The sequence below is a fragment of the Momordica charantia genome (genome assembly GCF_013281855.1).
Source record: "Momordica charantia cultivar OHB3-1 chromosome 10 unlocalized genomic scaffold, Mcharantia_2.0 BLBB01000010.1, whole genome shotgun sequence".
Taxonomy (NCBI): domain Eukaryota; kingdom Viridiplantae; phylum Streptophyta; class Magnoliopsida; order Cucurbitales; family Cucurbitaceae; genus Momordica; species Momordica charantia.
The window spans coordinates 13,946,503-13,960,169 of NW_028275158.1; the positions used below are offsets into that span (position 1 = coordinate 13,946,503).

General features: G+C 40.8%; 1 protein-coding gene across 1 annotated transcript; it reads left to right on the forward strand.

Annotated features, from left to right (window-relative positions):
- The first annotated feature begins 10,596 nt into the window (after positions 1 to 10,596).
- LOC148208612 (uncharacterized) lies at positions 10,597 to 12,111 on the forward strand. Its single transcript, XM_088119125.1, has 2 exons — positions 10,597 to 11,060; positions 12,042 to 12,111. The coding sequence occupies exons 1-2, from the start codon at positions 10,597 to 10,599 to the stop codon at positions 12,109 to 12,111; spliced, it is 534 nt and encodes a 177-aa protein (XP_087975251.1).
- The last annotated feature ends 1,556 nt before the right edge of the window (positions 12,112 to 13,667 follow it).

A 13,667-nucleotide genomic window follows, 5' to 3' on the forward strand; every position in this document is an offset into this window, starting at 1 on the left:
ACAGTATAGTGTCTTCGAAATAGGGGCTGTCCCGGGTAAAAGTCTAGTTCAAGAACTGGGGGTAACCCCGGGAGGTCTTTAGGGAACACGTCCGAGAACTCCTTGACCACGTGGACGGAGTCGATGCTGGGTGTAGTCTTACTAGTGGCGACGACACTCGTCAAGTAACCCCAAGCACCACGCTGTAAGAGGTGCCTGGCCTTCACGCTGAGACTGCCTTTGGACTCCACCCGTAACTCCTTTAAACGTAAAGCTCCGACCAGAAGGTAGTTGGAAAGAGATTTCCCTTTTCAAGCAATTAATGTTGGCTTGGTTGGTAGCTAGCCAATCCATGCCCAGTATAACGTCAAAATCCCGCATGTCGAGTTGGATCAATCTTGTCGCCAGGGTCTGATCGTCGAAGGATAACTCGTTTTCTCTCACCATTTACCTAGCAATCATAACTGACCCAGATGACATAGATACTGACAACAAAAAGCCTAAGGGTTCTAGCTCGAGGTTTGCTTGACGAACAAACGCAGTGGAAATAAAAGTGTGACTTGACCCCGAATCAAACAATATGTAAGCAAGCACATTATGGACTAAGACCGTACCTGAAAGATAATACAAGGATAAACACATAACCCCACACGCATAACCCAAAAACCCATAGTAAGACAGAAATACCTTTGACAACAGCTTCGGCATTCGCCGCTTCCTTGCGGGTAAGTGCGAAAACACGAGCCTTCTCTTACCTCCTTGCGTCGAAACTATTGAGGGGGCCTTCTTACCTAGCTCCTGTGCATTCGAGCCCGACATGGGACATTCCCTTGCAAAATGCCCTTCTCTCCCGCACCTGAAACAAACTTTAATTCCAGTCCAACACTGCCCCACATGTCTTCTCTAGCAGAAGGGGCACACTGGTAGCGTAGTCTGATGTTGAGTCTGGCGTTGGGGTGCTCTAAATGGCTGGTCGGCATAAGTCGGAGGGACCTTCCTTTTCACACCTGAAGATGAACCTACTTCTATTAGAGGTTGGGCCTTGTTAGAGACATCCTTATCCATAATTAAGGCGCCTCTAACTGATTCTGCGTAGGTGGCTGGTCGCTGAAGATCCACTGGTCCTCTCATCCCATTGCGCAAGCCTTTAACAAACCTCTTGATTTTCACTGCCTCGATGGGAATTAATTCCAGAGCAAAACAGGAGCGTTCCGTAAATTTTCTTTCATATTGTGCTACCGTCAAGGTGCCTCCGTGTAACGCCCCGCGTTACTCAGGTTAGCTTGCCCCGAGTTCCGGGGAATTTTATAACAAAATGGATTTTAGTTATTGATTTATTTATTTATTTTATTTGATTCATCAGTGATTTTTATTTAATTTTAGTGTGGCATCTCGGCTAGTGTGTGTTGTTACAGATTTAGTGGTGAGTTAGTAACGTGTAGTATTTATTAAGTTATGTTTTTTCGGTTTCCGCTATGTGACACTTGCTCTGGGCCAGTGGATCAACTACGAAATTATATTATTGGTTTTGTTAACAAGGTGTGATTGGGTAAATGGGCCTTAAACAAAAGAAACGAGCCCAAGTGGGTCTATGTTGCAAAACAAAAAGAAAAGGGGAATTTAAAACAAAACAACCCTAGCCCATCTTGTTCTCCTTCGTCATCTTCTTCCGCCCTCCCCTTTCGTTTGGAGCCGCCAGCCCCGTGGAACTCGAATAGCTTAGATCTAACGAGCCTAACAACCTCGAATAGCTTAGATCCGTGGAACCCGGTAATTTTTCTTTCACCCACATATATTCGAAGTTAGATTTGGATTACCCACATCCAAACGAAACCGATTTGGAATACCCACACCTAAGCGAAGTTGTTTTGTAGTAACGGACATCAAAACGAAGTCGTTGGAGGTCGTTTTGGGCACTTTTCGCTACTGCAAAAAACGTGGACAGCAGTGTTTCGGTGGTGTTCGGCGATTATCTTCATCCGTTCGAAGCCCGATTTACGCTACCTGACTGCTGGTTATGCTAAACGCACGCACTAAGCGTGGTAACAATTATATCGATGCAAGCGCACACCTGTCGGAGTAATATAAAATGGATGGAGTATCCAAGTATCGATCCTCAAGGACTTCTAAATAATTTCCAAACTCTAAAGTTTTAAAGAATAGTGAATGTTGAAATGAGTGATTCTTGTAAAATGGGAAGTGGTCACAAATAATGGTTTTGGATTTGGGATTTGGACTTATAATGATAAAACCTAGCCCGAATTACTTCAAGTTAGCCAACAAAGAATCAAGGACATGCTAAGGACAATATGCATTTTACTTTAGAAACCAACGACTACGCTTCTCACTTGACTTATGTCTAAGCAAGTTCAAAGTCCTAAGACATTCCCTAATATGTCTATTATGAGAGATATCTTAGTTTTAGGATGGAAATAGTCGCAACCTCGGGTTAAGGTCCTATGTCTAGGCTACTTAAGCGGAACTCTTATGTCTAAGGCACTCCTCTCCTCGGTTTAACCACTCAACAATGCAAATAAGCAACCTTTTCAGTATTGACTTGTTAAGACTTACAGTGGCCTTGTCTAAATCCTAACTTTTTGAGAAAACATGTTGAGCAATGAATGGAAAGCAAAAACACTACTTCTTAGCAACACTTTTTAGAAATAAAAGGCTAACTATCCATAACCGGGCTAGAGACGGGAATTTAGAAAGACATATTGAAGAAAATACAGCAAGTAAAATGGTTGAATGTGGAATGCATGTGTGATAAACAAAAGTTAACTAACGGAGAGTTTTTCTCGGGATTGAGAGCTTCGCCCTTCTCTTTCAAGCAAGGGGGAGTGTCGCATGCTCTTTTCTCCAAAAACACAACTCTCTTAACTAAAAATAAAGTAAAGGCAAAGAGAAGAGAAGCAAAGTGCTGGATTTTTATATATTTGAATAAGTAGAAAATAACTAAGTACAAATGGAAACAAAACAAAGCTCAATAAAGGAATGTAAAGTACTCGGGATTTAAAAACGAAAAGCAACTAATGAAAGCAACTCAAAAGTACTTAGAAAGCAACAAAGAAACACTAAAAATGATCAAGAGAAGGAAGCAAGGCTTGATGAATTTGGTGGAGAAGTTGCTGGAATTTATAGCTGTGCAGACTTGGTTAGGTAGGTCCTAAAACGATGGTGAATCACCCATTTCCAACTCTTTTGTTTGACCAAATCGTGCTCAAACTGATAGTGGAACACTTCTTCTACACGTATGCATCGGTTGGAACCACCAAAATGCATTGGAAGACGCGTTTCATTAAGGGCAAAGTTGGAAGAAAACCAGTTTTTCTGCAGGCACGCAGGCGCCTGGCGCCTCCTATGTAGGTATTTCCGACTTTTTGCTTCTTTTGATTAATTTGCACTCCCAAATGGTCCTAAAATGTCATAATTACAATATAAGCCAACCACAAACCATAATATATGAATTTTGCATGAATTGGAACTCAAACGACCGAGAAAAATCCGAAACAAAGCTGAAACATAGTAAAAACAGCATATAAAACCTTCTTTTTACGCATGTAAACAAGCGTAATCACACCCCCAAACTTAACTTTTTGCTTATCCTCAAGCAAAACTTAGCAACTTTAATCAGCTTTCTAACACATGGACAAGGAAAAGCAAAAGCAACCGAGATGTTCAATCATAAATTGTCTCAAGGAAAAGATGTGAAAGCCTACCATTCTATTGCCTTTGTAAGCTTAGTCACTATAAACCAAGTTTGAAATGATAAAAACTCTCTCTTTCAAAATCCTTTTTCCTTTCAAAAACAGAAAACGTTTTCAAATACCCCTAAGGAATCTGCACACTCCCTCCTTACACTAAGACTTTTACATCTGAAAGACCGGCTACTAGCCCCTGAGGTTTCCACACACTAACATCGGTTTCAACCACAGCTACTCGTAGAAAGACTTTGAACTAACAGCTAGGTCATAAAACGACGACAATGAGAAACACGAAGTCACTTATCACCATCTTTACTGCTATTTTCAAAGTCAACACCCAACCCAAAACTAAATGGGTGTCTACAGTAGGACTTGGAAATCATAACTACATTTTCTTTAACTCTCATTGTTTTTACCCCTCTTTTCTTTCTAACACAAGTCTTTTCCCCACTCTTATTTTCTTTCAACAATACTCTTTTTTACTCTTCTGCAACTTTTGTTTTGTTTTGTTTTTTTTTTTTTTTTCACTTCTGCAACTTCTGCCACTTTAAGATTTACAGTTTTTTCTAAAATGTTTTTTATCTCCCTATTAGATATTTCGGCTAACCCATTCGACTGAGGATGATATGCTGTTGCAGCCCTATGATGCACATTGTATTTAGTCAGCAACTTTTGCATAGACCTATTCACAAAATGAGCCCTCATCGCTTATCAGACAACGCGGGGTTCCATAACGCGTAAAAATGTGCTTTTGCAGAAAACGAATGACAACTTTAGAATCATTGGTAGCAGTTGCAATGGCTTCGATCCAATTCGAAACATAATCTACTGCTAACAATATATAAAGCTTACCATTAGAAGATGGAAATGGACCCATAAAATCTATACCCCACACATCAAATATTTCAATCTCCAGGATCTGGGTTTGAGGCATTTCGTGGCGTTTAGATATATTACCTGTCCGTTGGCATTTATCACAAACCTGGGCAAACTTATGTGCATCTTTAAACAGAGTGGGCCAAAAGAACCCACTTTGCAAAACTTTGGCTGCGGTTTTGTGTCCTGCAAAATGTCCTCCATATGGAGACATATGACAAGCGTCTAATATCGCCTTGTGCTCTTCTTCTGTGACACACCTGCGTAAGATATTGTCAGGTCCTAGCTTATATAAAAAAGGCTCATCCCAACGATAACATCGAACTTCAACTTACCAAACTTATCAAAGGCGAACACAACTGCTAACAGTTCCTTTTCAGTAGTAGTGTAATTGAGTTGTGCACCGGTCAGAGTCTTACTAGCATAATACACAGGATGCAAGATCTTGTTTTTACGTTGTCCTAACATAGCTCCTATTGCATAATCACTGGCATCACACATGAGCTCAAAAGGTAAATCCCAATTAGGTTCGATAATTATAGGGGCTGAACTTAGAGCAACTTTCAACATTTCAAATGATTTTAAACAGTCATCATAAAAAACAAATGGTCTATCATGTTCTAACAATTGACACAAGGGTTTAGAAATTTTAGCAAAGTCTTTTATAAAGCGGCGGTAAAATCCCCCATGCCCTAAAAAACTTCTAATTCCTTTGACATTTGTAGGAGGAGGTAGCTTTGAAAGGATGTCTATCTTAGCGTGGTTTACCTCTATTCCTTGCTTGGAAATTTTGTGACCCAAAACAATACCCTCTTGTACCATGAAATGACACTTCTCCCAATTTAGGACTAGGTTTGTTTGTTCACATCTCTCCAATACTCTCTCCAAATTAACTAAACATGCGTCAAAAGAATTTCCAAAAACAGAAAAGTCATCCATAAAAACTTCTAGAATATTTTCTACCATGTCAGAGAAGATGGCCATCATACACCTCTGAAAAGTCGCGGGTGCATTGCATAGTCCAAAGGGCATTCGCCTGAAAGCGAACGTACCATACGGACACGTAAATGTTGTCTTCTCCTGGTCTTCTGGAGCAATAGTAATTTGATTATAACCCGAATATCCATCTAAAAAACAATAGAAATCCTTACCTGCCAGACGGTCGAGCATCTGGTCAATAAACGGGAGAGGAAAATGGTCTTTCTTTGTTACCTTGTTGAGTTTGCGATAGTCAATGCAAACTCTCCACCCACTCACAGTTCGGGTTGAGATGAGCTCATTCTCCTCGTTGGCCACCGCGGTTATACCCCCTTTCTTTGGTACACACTGTACTGGGCTTACCCAGCTGCTGTCGGATATTGGGTATATAACACCGGTGTCAAGCCATTTAAGAATTTCTTTCCTTACAACCTCTTTCATCTTCGGGTTCAACCGCCTTTGACTCTCAATAGAGTTCTTAGCATCTTCTTCCAATAAAATTTTGTGCATGCAAAAGGCCGGGCTTATCCCTCGGATATCTGCTATCGTCCATCCAATGGCCTTTTTGTGTTTCTCCAAAATCTGCAATAAAGAATATTCATTAGTAGGTGATAAATTGGAGGCTATAATACTGGTAAAGTGTCGTTATCCCCTAGATACGCATATTTCAAATGCGACGGCAATGGCTTCTGCTCCAACGTGGGTGGTTCCACTATGGACGGAAGTAACGACTTGCATTCTTCTTTTTGTATTTTTTCAACAGGATTAATCACATCTTTCGGTCCTTCTGCTATCTTATCAAGCTCTTCTTCAATCTTTGTAACTAACAAGTCATAAAACTGATCAAACATAACAGGATACAAGCTATTTATAGGAGAGCACTCTTCAAAATCTCCTGGTAATTTCATGGCGTCTAGAACGTTAAATTTAACTTCTTCATTATTTACCCTCATTGTAATTTCTCCCTTCCTCACATTAAAAACTGTATCCCCAGTGGCTAGAAATGGTCTTCCCAAAATAATGGGAACGTCTAAGTCTGCCTCGCAATCTAGAATGATAAAGTCTGCAAGGAAAATGAATTTGTCCACCTGGACTAAAACATCTTCTTTCTTTCCCTCAGGTCTTATGATCGATCTATCTGCTAGTTGGAGGGTAACCGTAGTAGGTCTAGCTTCTCCTATGTTTAAAGATTTGAAAACTGATAATGGCATAAGATTAATGCTAGCGCCTAGATCACATAATGCCCTACCTAAGTTTTTTCCTCGTATGGAACATGGAATGGTAAAACTGCCAGGATCGTTACACTTCATGGGTAGCGGGCTGCCTACAGCTTCACTACTACATTTTGTCATGGCTACCAGTACATGCTCTCCTATCTTTTTCTTCCTAGAAACTATATCTTTCAAAAACTTAGCATAATTTGGCATCTGTTCTAGAGCATCTACTAATGGTATATTTATATGCAATTGTTTTAAAATATCTAAAAATTTTCTAAACTAGGAATCATTATTTTTCTTAACTAATCTTTGTGGAAACGGGGGAGTAGGGGTAAAAGAAGGTTGTACCTGTGGAGGAACACTCGAGGTGTCCTCATTACCTTTTCTAATATTTTCTTTTTCTGGTGTTGTTGGATTCTCTGGTATCTTTACAGTTGGTTCAGTGGACGGAATCTGTACATCTGTTGTTGGCATTGTTGGTCCATCATATGTCAGTCCACTCCTAAGGGTGACAGCTTTGCACTGTTCTTTCCCTTCTCGTTTTGGTAATTCAGTATGGCCTGGAAAAGAACCTTGTGGTCTATTCTTCAATTCATTGGCGAGCTGTCCCAATTGGGTCTCGAAATTCCTCATTGATGCCGCTTAGGATTGTATGACTGCGTCGGTTCGGGCCATGTACTGCTTCATCATACTCTCAAGATTTGAGTTGTTATTTTGAACTGGTGGAGTCTATGTTCTCTGATTGTACTGTTGTTGCGGTGGCGGGATGTATTGCTGTGTTGGTGGAACATAGGGCTGCTTGTTCTGCTGGCTCTGCCCTTGATTAAAACCGCTCGAACCTCCTTGACCTCCCCATGAGAAATTAGGGTGGTGCCTCCAACCTGGGTTATAGGTGTTCGAATATGGGTTAAAGTTCCTATTGTTCCCATGTCCTACATAAAAAACGGAAGCAGGGTTATGTGGACATTTATCATAAATATGGTTTTCACTGCAAAATGAACAAATGAGATCGTTGACTTGGCAAACAGGGGCAGGAGTGCAACAATTCGACTGCACGGGTTGTATCGGCGTGGCTAATGGATTTTTTATTCCCAATGCCATCTCTTTTAGCCTCTAGTTCATTGTAACCATCTCTTTTTGCATCGAGGTCGCAATGTCCAGAGCCAAAACTCCAGCTGGATCTTGCTTCTTTGGTGCTGCCCTAGATCTTTGCGAACACCATAGTTCGTTGTGTGAAGCTAAGTCATTTAGGATGTCAACTATCTCGTTGAATGTCTTCTTTGTAAAGGCTCCATTGGCAGCATTGTTTAGCATCATCTTAGTAGGATGATCTAAACCTCTAAAGAAATGTTCTATCTGGATGCATGCCGGCAAGCCATGGTTCAGACATTTCCTGATTAGTTCTTTAAATCTTTCCCACGCCTCGTGAACAGGTTCACGATCATACTGTCTAAAGGAGATGATCTCCTCTATGATATCAGCGTGGCGAGTAGGTGGGAAGAATTTTGTTATGAACTTCTCCACTAACGACCCCCATGTGGTGATGGATCCCGGTGGAAATGCATTGAGCCATGCTCTAGCTTGGTCCTTCAAAGAAAATGGAAAAAGTGTTAGTCTAAGAGCATCGTCTGTTATACCAGGTAATCGAAATGCATTTGCAATTTGAATGAATGATTTCAGATGATCATGTGGATCCTCATGTTCCTGCCCTCCAAAATGTCCAATTGTCTGCAACATTTGGAACATCATTGGTTTAAGCTCAAAGTTTGCGTGGGCTGGAATAGGGTTGACTATCCCTGAATCAAAGTTCTGAAAAGCCGTGGCGGCATATTCTCGCATTGCCACATCTCTGTTGTCCGCCATCTGAATATGGTTGAATTCATCATTTCGTGCATGATCCCTCATATTACCGTTAACAGCAGGTGGATCAACCGGATCACGAGGTGGAATATCTGCCATTGATGTGCTCGTACTCTCTATCTCACTTTCAGGACTGATTTCACCTTCTCTCTCTTTTTGCTTTTTTAGTTGTTTTCGAAGTCTTTGCTCCTTTCGAGTTTTTCGAAGGGTGCACTCAATCTCTGGGTCAAGGGGTAGAAGAAAAGATCTTGTGCTCATGCACTTTAACTTACCCTTGAGAGATAAACGACCAAAATATAGAACAAAAACGGTGGATGGAAATTACACCCAGCAACAATTCACAAAAATAAAAACTAAAAGAATTTGAAAATAATTTTAAAACTAAAGTCCCCGGCAACGGCGCCAAAAACATGACTGGCGTTTTGCTGAACGCACGCACTATGCGTGGTAACAATTATATAGATGCAAGCGCAAACCTGTCAGAGTAATATAAAATGGATGGAGTATCCAAGTATCGATCCTCAAGGACTTCTAAATAATTTCCAAACTCTAAAGTTTTAAAGAATAGTGAATGTTGAAATGAGTGATTCTTGTAAAATGGGAAGTGGTCACAAATAATGGTTTTGGATTTGGGATTTGGACTTATAATGATAAAACATAGCCCGAATTACTTCAAGTTAGCCAACAAAGAATCAAGGATATGCTAAGGACGCTATGCATTTTACATTAGGAACCAACGACTACGCTTTTCACTTGACTTATGTCTAAGCAAGTTCAAAGTCCTAAGACATTCCCTAATATGTCTATTATGAGAGATATCTTAGTTTTAGGATGGAAATAGTCGCAACCTCGGGTTAAAGTCCTATGTCTAGGCTACTTAAGCGGAACCCTTATGTCTAAGGCGCTCCTCTCCTCGGTTTAACCACTCAACAATGCAAATAAGCAACCTTTTCAGTATTGACTTGTTAAGACTTACAATGGCCTTCTCTAAATCCTAACTTTTTGAGAAAACATGTTGAGCAATGAACGGAAAGCAAAAACACTACTTCTTAGCAACCCTTTTTAGAAATAAAAGGCTAACTATCCATAACCGGGCTAGAGACGGGAATTTAGAAAGACATATTGAAGAAAATACAGCAAGTAAAATGGTTGAATGTGGAATGCATGTGTGAAAAACAAAAGTTAACGAACGGAGAGTTTTTCTCAGGATTGAGAGCTTCGCCCTTCTCTTTCAAGCAAGGGGGAGTGTCACGTGCTCTTTCCTCCAAAAACACAACTCTCTTAAAAAAATAAAGTAAAGGCAAAGGGAAGACAAGCAAAGTGCTGGATTTTTATATATTTGAATAAGTAGAAAATAACTAAGTACACATGGAAACAAAACAAAGCTCAATAAAGGAATGTAAAGTGCTCGGGATTTAAAAACCAAAAGCAACTAATGGAAGCAACTCAAAAGTACTTAGAAAGCAACAAAGAAACACTAAAAATGATCAAGAGAAGGAAGCAAGGCTTGATGAATTTGATGGAGAAGTTGCTGGAATTTATAGCTGTGCAGACTTGGTTAGGTAAGTCCTAAAACGATGGTGAATCACCCATTTCCAACTCTTTTGACTGACCAAATCGTGCTCAAACTGATAGTGGAACACTTCTTCTACACGTATGCATCGGTTGGAACCACCAAAACGCATTGGAAGACGCGTTTCATTAAGGGCAAAGTTGGAAGAAAACCAGTTTTTCTGCAGGCACGCAGGCGCCTGGCGCCTCCCATGTAGGTTTTTCCGTCTTTTTGCTTCTTTTGATGAATTTGCACTCCCAAATGGTCCTAAAATGTCATAAATACAATATAAGCCAACCACAAACCATAATATATGAATTTTGCATGAATTGGAACTCAAACGACCGAGAAAAAGTCCGAAACAAAGTTAAAACATAGTAAAAACAGCATCTAAAACCTTCTTTTTACGCATGTAAACAAGCGTAATCAGATGCAAATTGCTCAGAGCCGTCAGAAGAGTTATGCAGACATCAGGCGTAAGGAACTCGAGTTCGTGGTAGGTGAGCGGGTGTTTCTTCGTGTGGCACCCGTGAAGGGAATTTTACATTTTGGGATGAAGGGGAAGCTCAGTGCAAGGTTCATTGGGCCTTTTGAGAAATTGGAACGTATTGGCCCAGTTGTGTACAGGTTGGCTTTGCCACCATCGTTGGCTGCGGTACACAATGTGTTTCACGTGTTCATGCTGAGGAGGTACATTCATGACCCTTCGCACGTTTTGGATCCTGAACCATTACAACTAGATGAGTCTTTGTGCTACGAAGAGGTACCTGTCAAAATTTTGGCAAAAGAAACAAAGTTGTTAAGGAATCAGACGATTCACTTGGTTAAGGTTCTGTGGAGAAACCACCAAGTGGAAGAAGCTACTTGGGAACGGGAGGACGATATCAAGGCGAGGTACCCTGAACTGCTGGAACAGTCAACTTTCGGGGACGAAAGTTTTTTTAAGGAGGGAAGTCTGTAACGCCCCGAGTCCCTCAAGTTAGTTAATCTCGAATCAGGAATTTCATTTAAATTTTTTTTAATTAAACTTTAATTAAAATTGTACATATCGGGTTCCGCGGGATTGGTTTTATCTTAAGTTGGGATGGGTTTCTTTTTCTCTTGGGCTTGGTCATGTTGGACTTTTATTGAGTTGGTTTGGTTTTAAAACAAAGGAAAAGGAAATTAATAAGAAAGAAAAAAAAAACACATTAGGTTTCCATCTTCTTCTTCCTCCCCTTGCCCTAGCCGCCCACCCCCCCCCCTTCTCTTCCTCTCTTCACGCCGGCGACCAGCACAGTGGCGGCTCCTCGGATCGGCGGCAACGACGGCAACACCCAGTGGTAGCGTGCACGATTCCAGTGGAGACCCACGAACGGCGGCGCGACCTTTCTTCCTCAGCGGCGTTCGTGACCCGTGGAAGCGTGGTTTGGATGACCCAAACGTTGTTTTAGCGTTCAACAGCCTCGAAAAAGGATTTGGAGTATTTTTCCTCTGTTGCAACTTGTGGACAGCAGCGTTTCAGTGGCATTCGGGCTTACCCACATTCGTTCGAAGCCCGATGTAGGCTACCCACACCTTGGCAAGCTAGATATAGGTTACCCACACCTATACGAAGTCGAATTTGTGGTAATGAGTTATTTGAACCCTCTTAGAATTGATTTCGAAGGCTGAATAGTATATGTAACTTGCTGTTTTTTTCTGTTTGTGTGCCTAGGTGTGAGATCGACGCAAAACTTAGGGGCGCAGTTGTGTGTAAGTAGACAAGGGGTGTGTGCGTGCGTTAATGTGTGCTAGTTGGTCTCTAATGTGTTGTTTCGTGATATTTAGTATTGATTTTGATACGTTATTGTGCTAGGTAACTCTCGTTTGTGTTATTCTGTATACTTGGTGTAGTGTCAAATATCCGTCGGTGATAACGGTGGAATTTTTCCTTGCTAAACTGCTGAAAATTGTTGTGGGATGATGTATGTTTACAAAGAATGCACGATAAAATAGAATTATTGTGATTATGCTTCTTATGATGTAAGCGTGCTTGTACAGTTTATATAAATGTTCATTTATGATGCGAGCGTGCTGGTCTGAGTCATATTAGTTCCTTATGAGATGTGGGTGTAATTGAAGCATCTTTTCGGACCCTGTTCGCAGGCTAGGGGCTGATGTGGAGTTGGTTATGATAAGGAACGTTGGATTCTTGGGGAAAGTGAATGGGTGAGTGTCAGGGCCTCGGGTGTAAATGGTCGTGGGCTGATACGTCACTAGTTGAGTATCGAAGCCTCGGGTATAAATGGTCAAGGGTCGATGCGAGGAGTCTCTTGGAAGGAAAGCTATTGGGGCCTTGGGTAGAAATGGTCAAGGGCCGATAGATGGTGAAGTCATCGGGGCCTTGGGTAAAAATGGTTGAGGGCCGATGCAGTAGTGTCGGGGCTCTAGGTATAAATGGTCAGGGGCCGACTCTACTCGAAAGAGTTAGCTGTGGAAGGCTAGGATAGCTGTGATAAGCGTAGAGGTGCTTGAGATGTTAGGGAGACTCGAGGTTGGTAGCTAATTGTCCATGACTGTGGTTGTCGCCGGATCTTATAGAGTGTGTCTATGTTTTATTTCATAATGTGATGAAGAGCATGACTATGAATGTTTCATGATTTTGTGTGAGCATGATGTTTGTATGTTGTTGGTGAGGGCTACTTACGGAGTATATTTTATATACTCACCCCCCCTACAATTATTGTTTTGGGCGAAGGATTCGTTGGCGACCATGGTGATGAGACGGAGGAGACATGACGAGCGAGGACCATAGGCTGCATAGTTGCTTTTGCTTAGCTTAGGTTTAGATGATTAAGACTTTATGGTTTGGTCAATAAACTACTTGTTCTTATTTGAATAATTGGGAGGTTGCCACTCGTTGTTTACTTTATTTCGGGATAGGTGTTTATTTTAGTTTTTCTTCCATTCATTGAGTTTGCCTAGTTGGAATAATGAAGTTGCCTCATGGGGTTGTCCACGGAGGATGTTTGATTGATATTCTATAGAGTTGATTCATTGGTAAATTGATGAGAGTTAAAGCTTTATTTGATATAATTATTTCACAGGGAGCTGTCATCTCGTGTTTGGAGTTAAGTTTAGGCAGGTGGGTAGTTAACGTGACCTAGAAGTGTGTGGGAAGTTCTGGGGCGTTACAATGCAACTAAAACTTTTAACACATGCATCCATTATAAAACAATATCTATTCTAAAACTTAACTAAAAAACTAACCTTAGACTCAAAACAAAAATAATCAAAAGTACAGATTTCAACATAACCTCTCAACTTTTAGAATAACTCGAAACTAGCCAACAACATATCTCTCCCTTCCAACCTATTCTATAAAAGCTTAACAAAAACACAAACAATCAAGAGTAAGTAAAAATTTCATCATGACCTCCCCACTTTAGAATATAACTCAAAACTAACCAACTAATATATCTCCTTCCAACCTATTCTCACAAAATAATTCTCAATATTATTGAAACTCAAAACCTATTA

Coding starts and splice junctions, on each gene's coding strand:
- LOC148208612 (XM_088119125.1), top strand. CDS start 10,597: ATGCAAATTGCTCAGAGCCGTCAGAAGAGTTATGCAGACATCAGGCGT. Junction 11,061..12,041: donor GAGGACGATATCAAGGCGAG/GTACCCTGAACT, acceptor TACTTGGTGTAG/TGTCAAATATCCGTCGGTGA.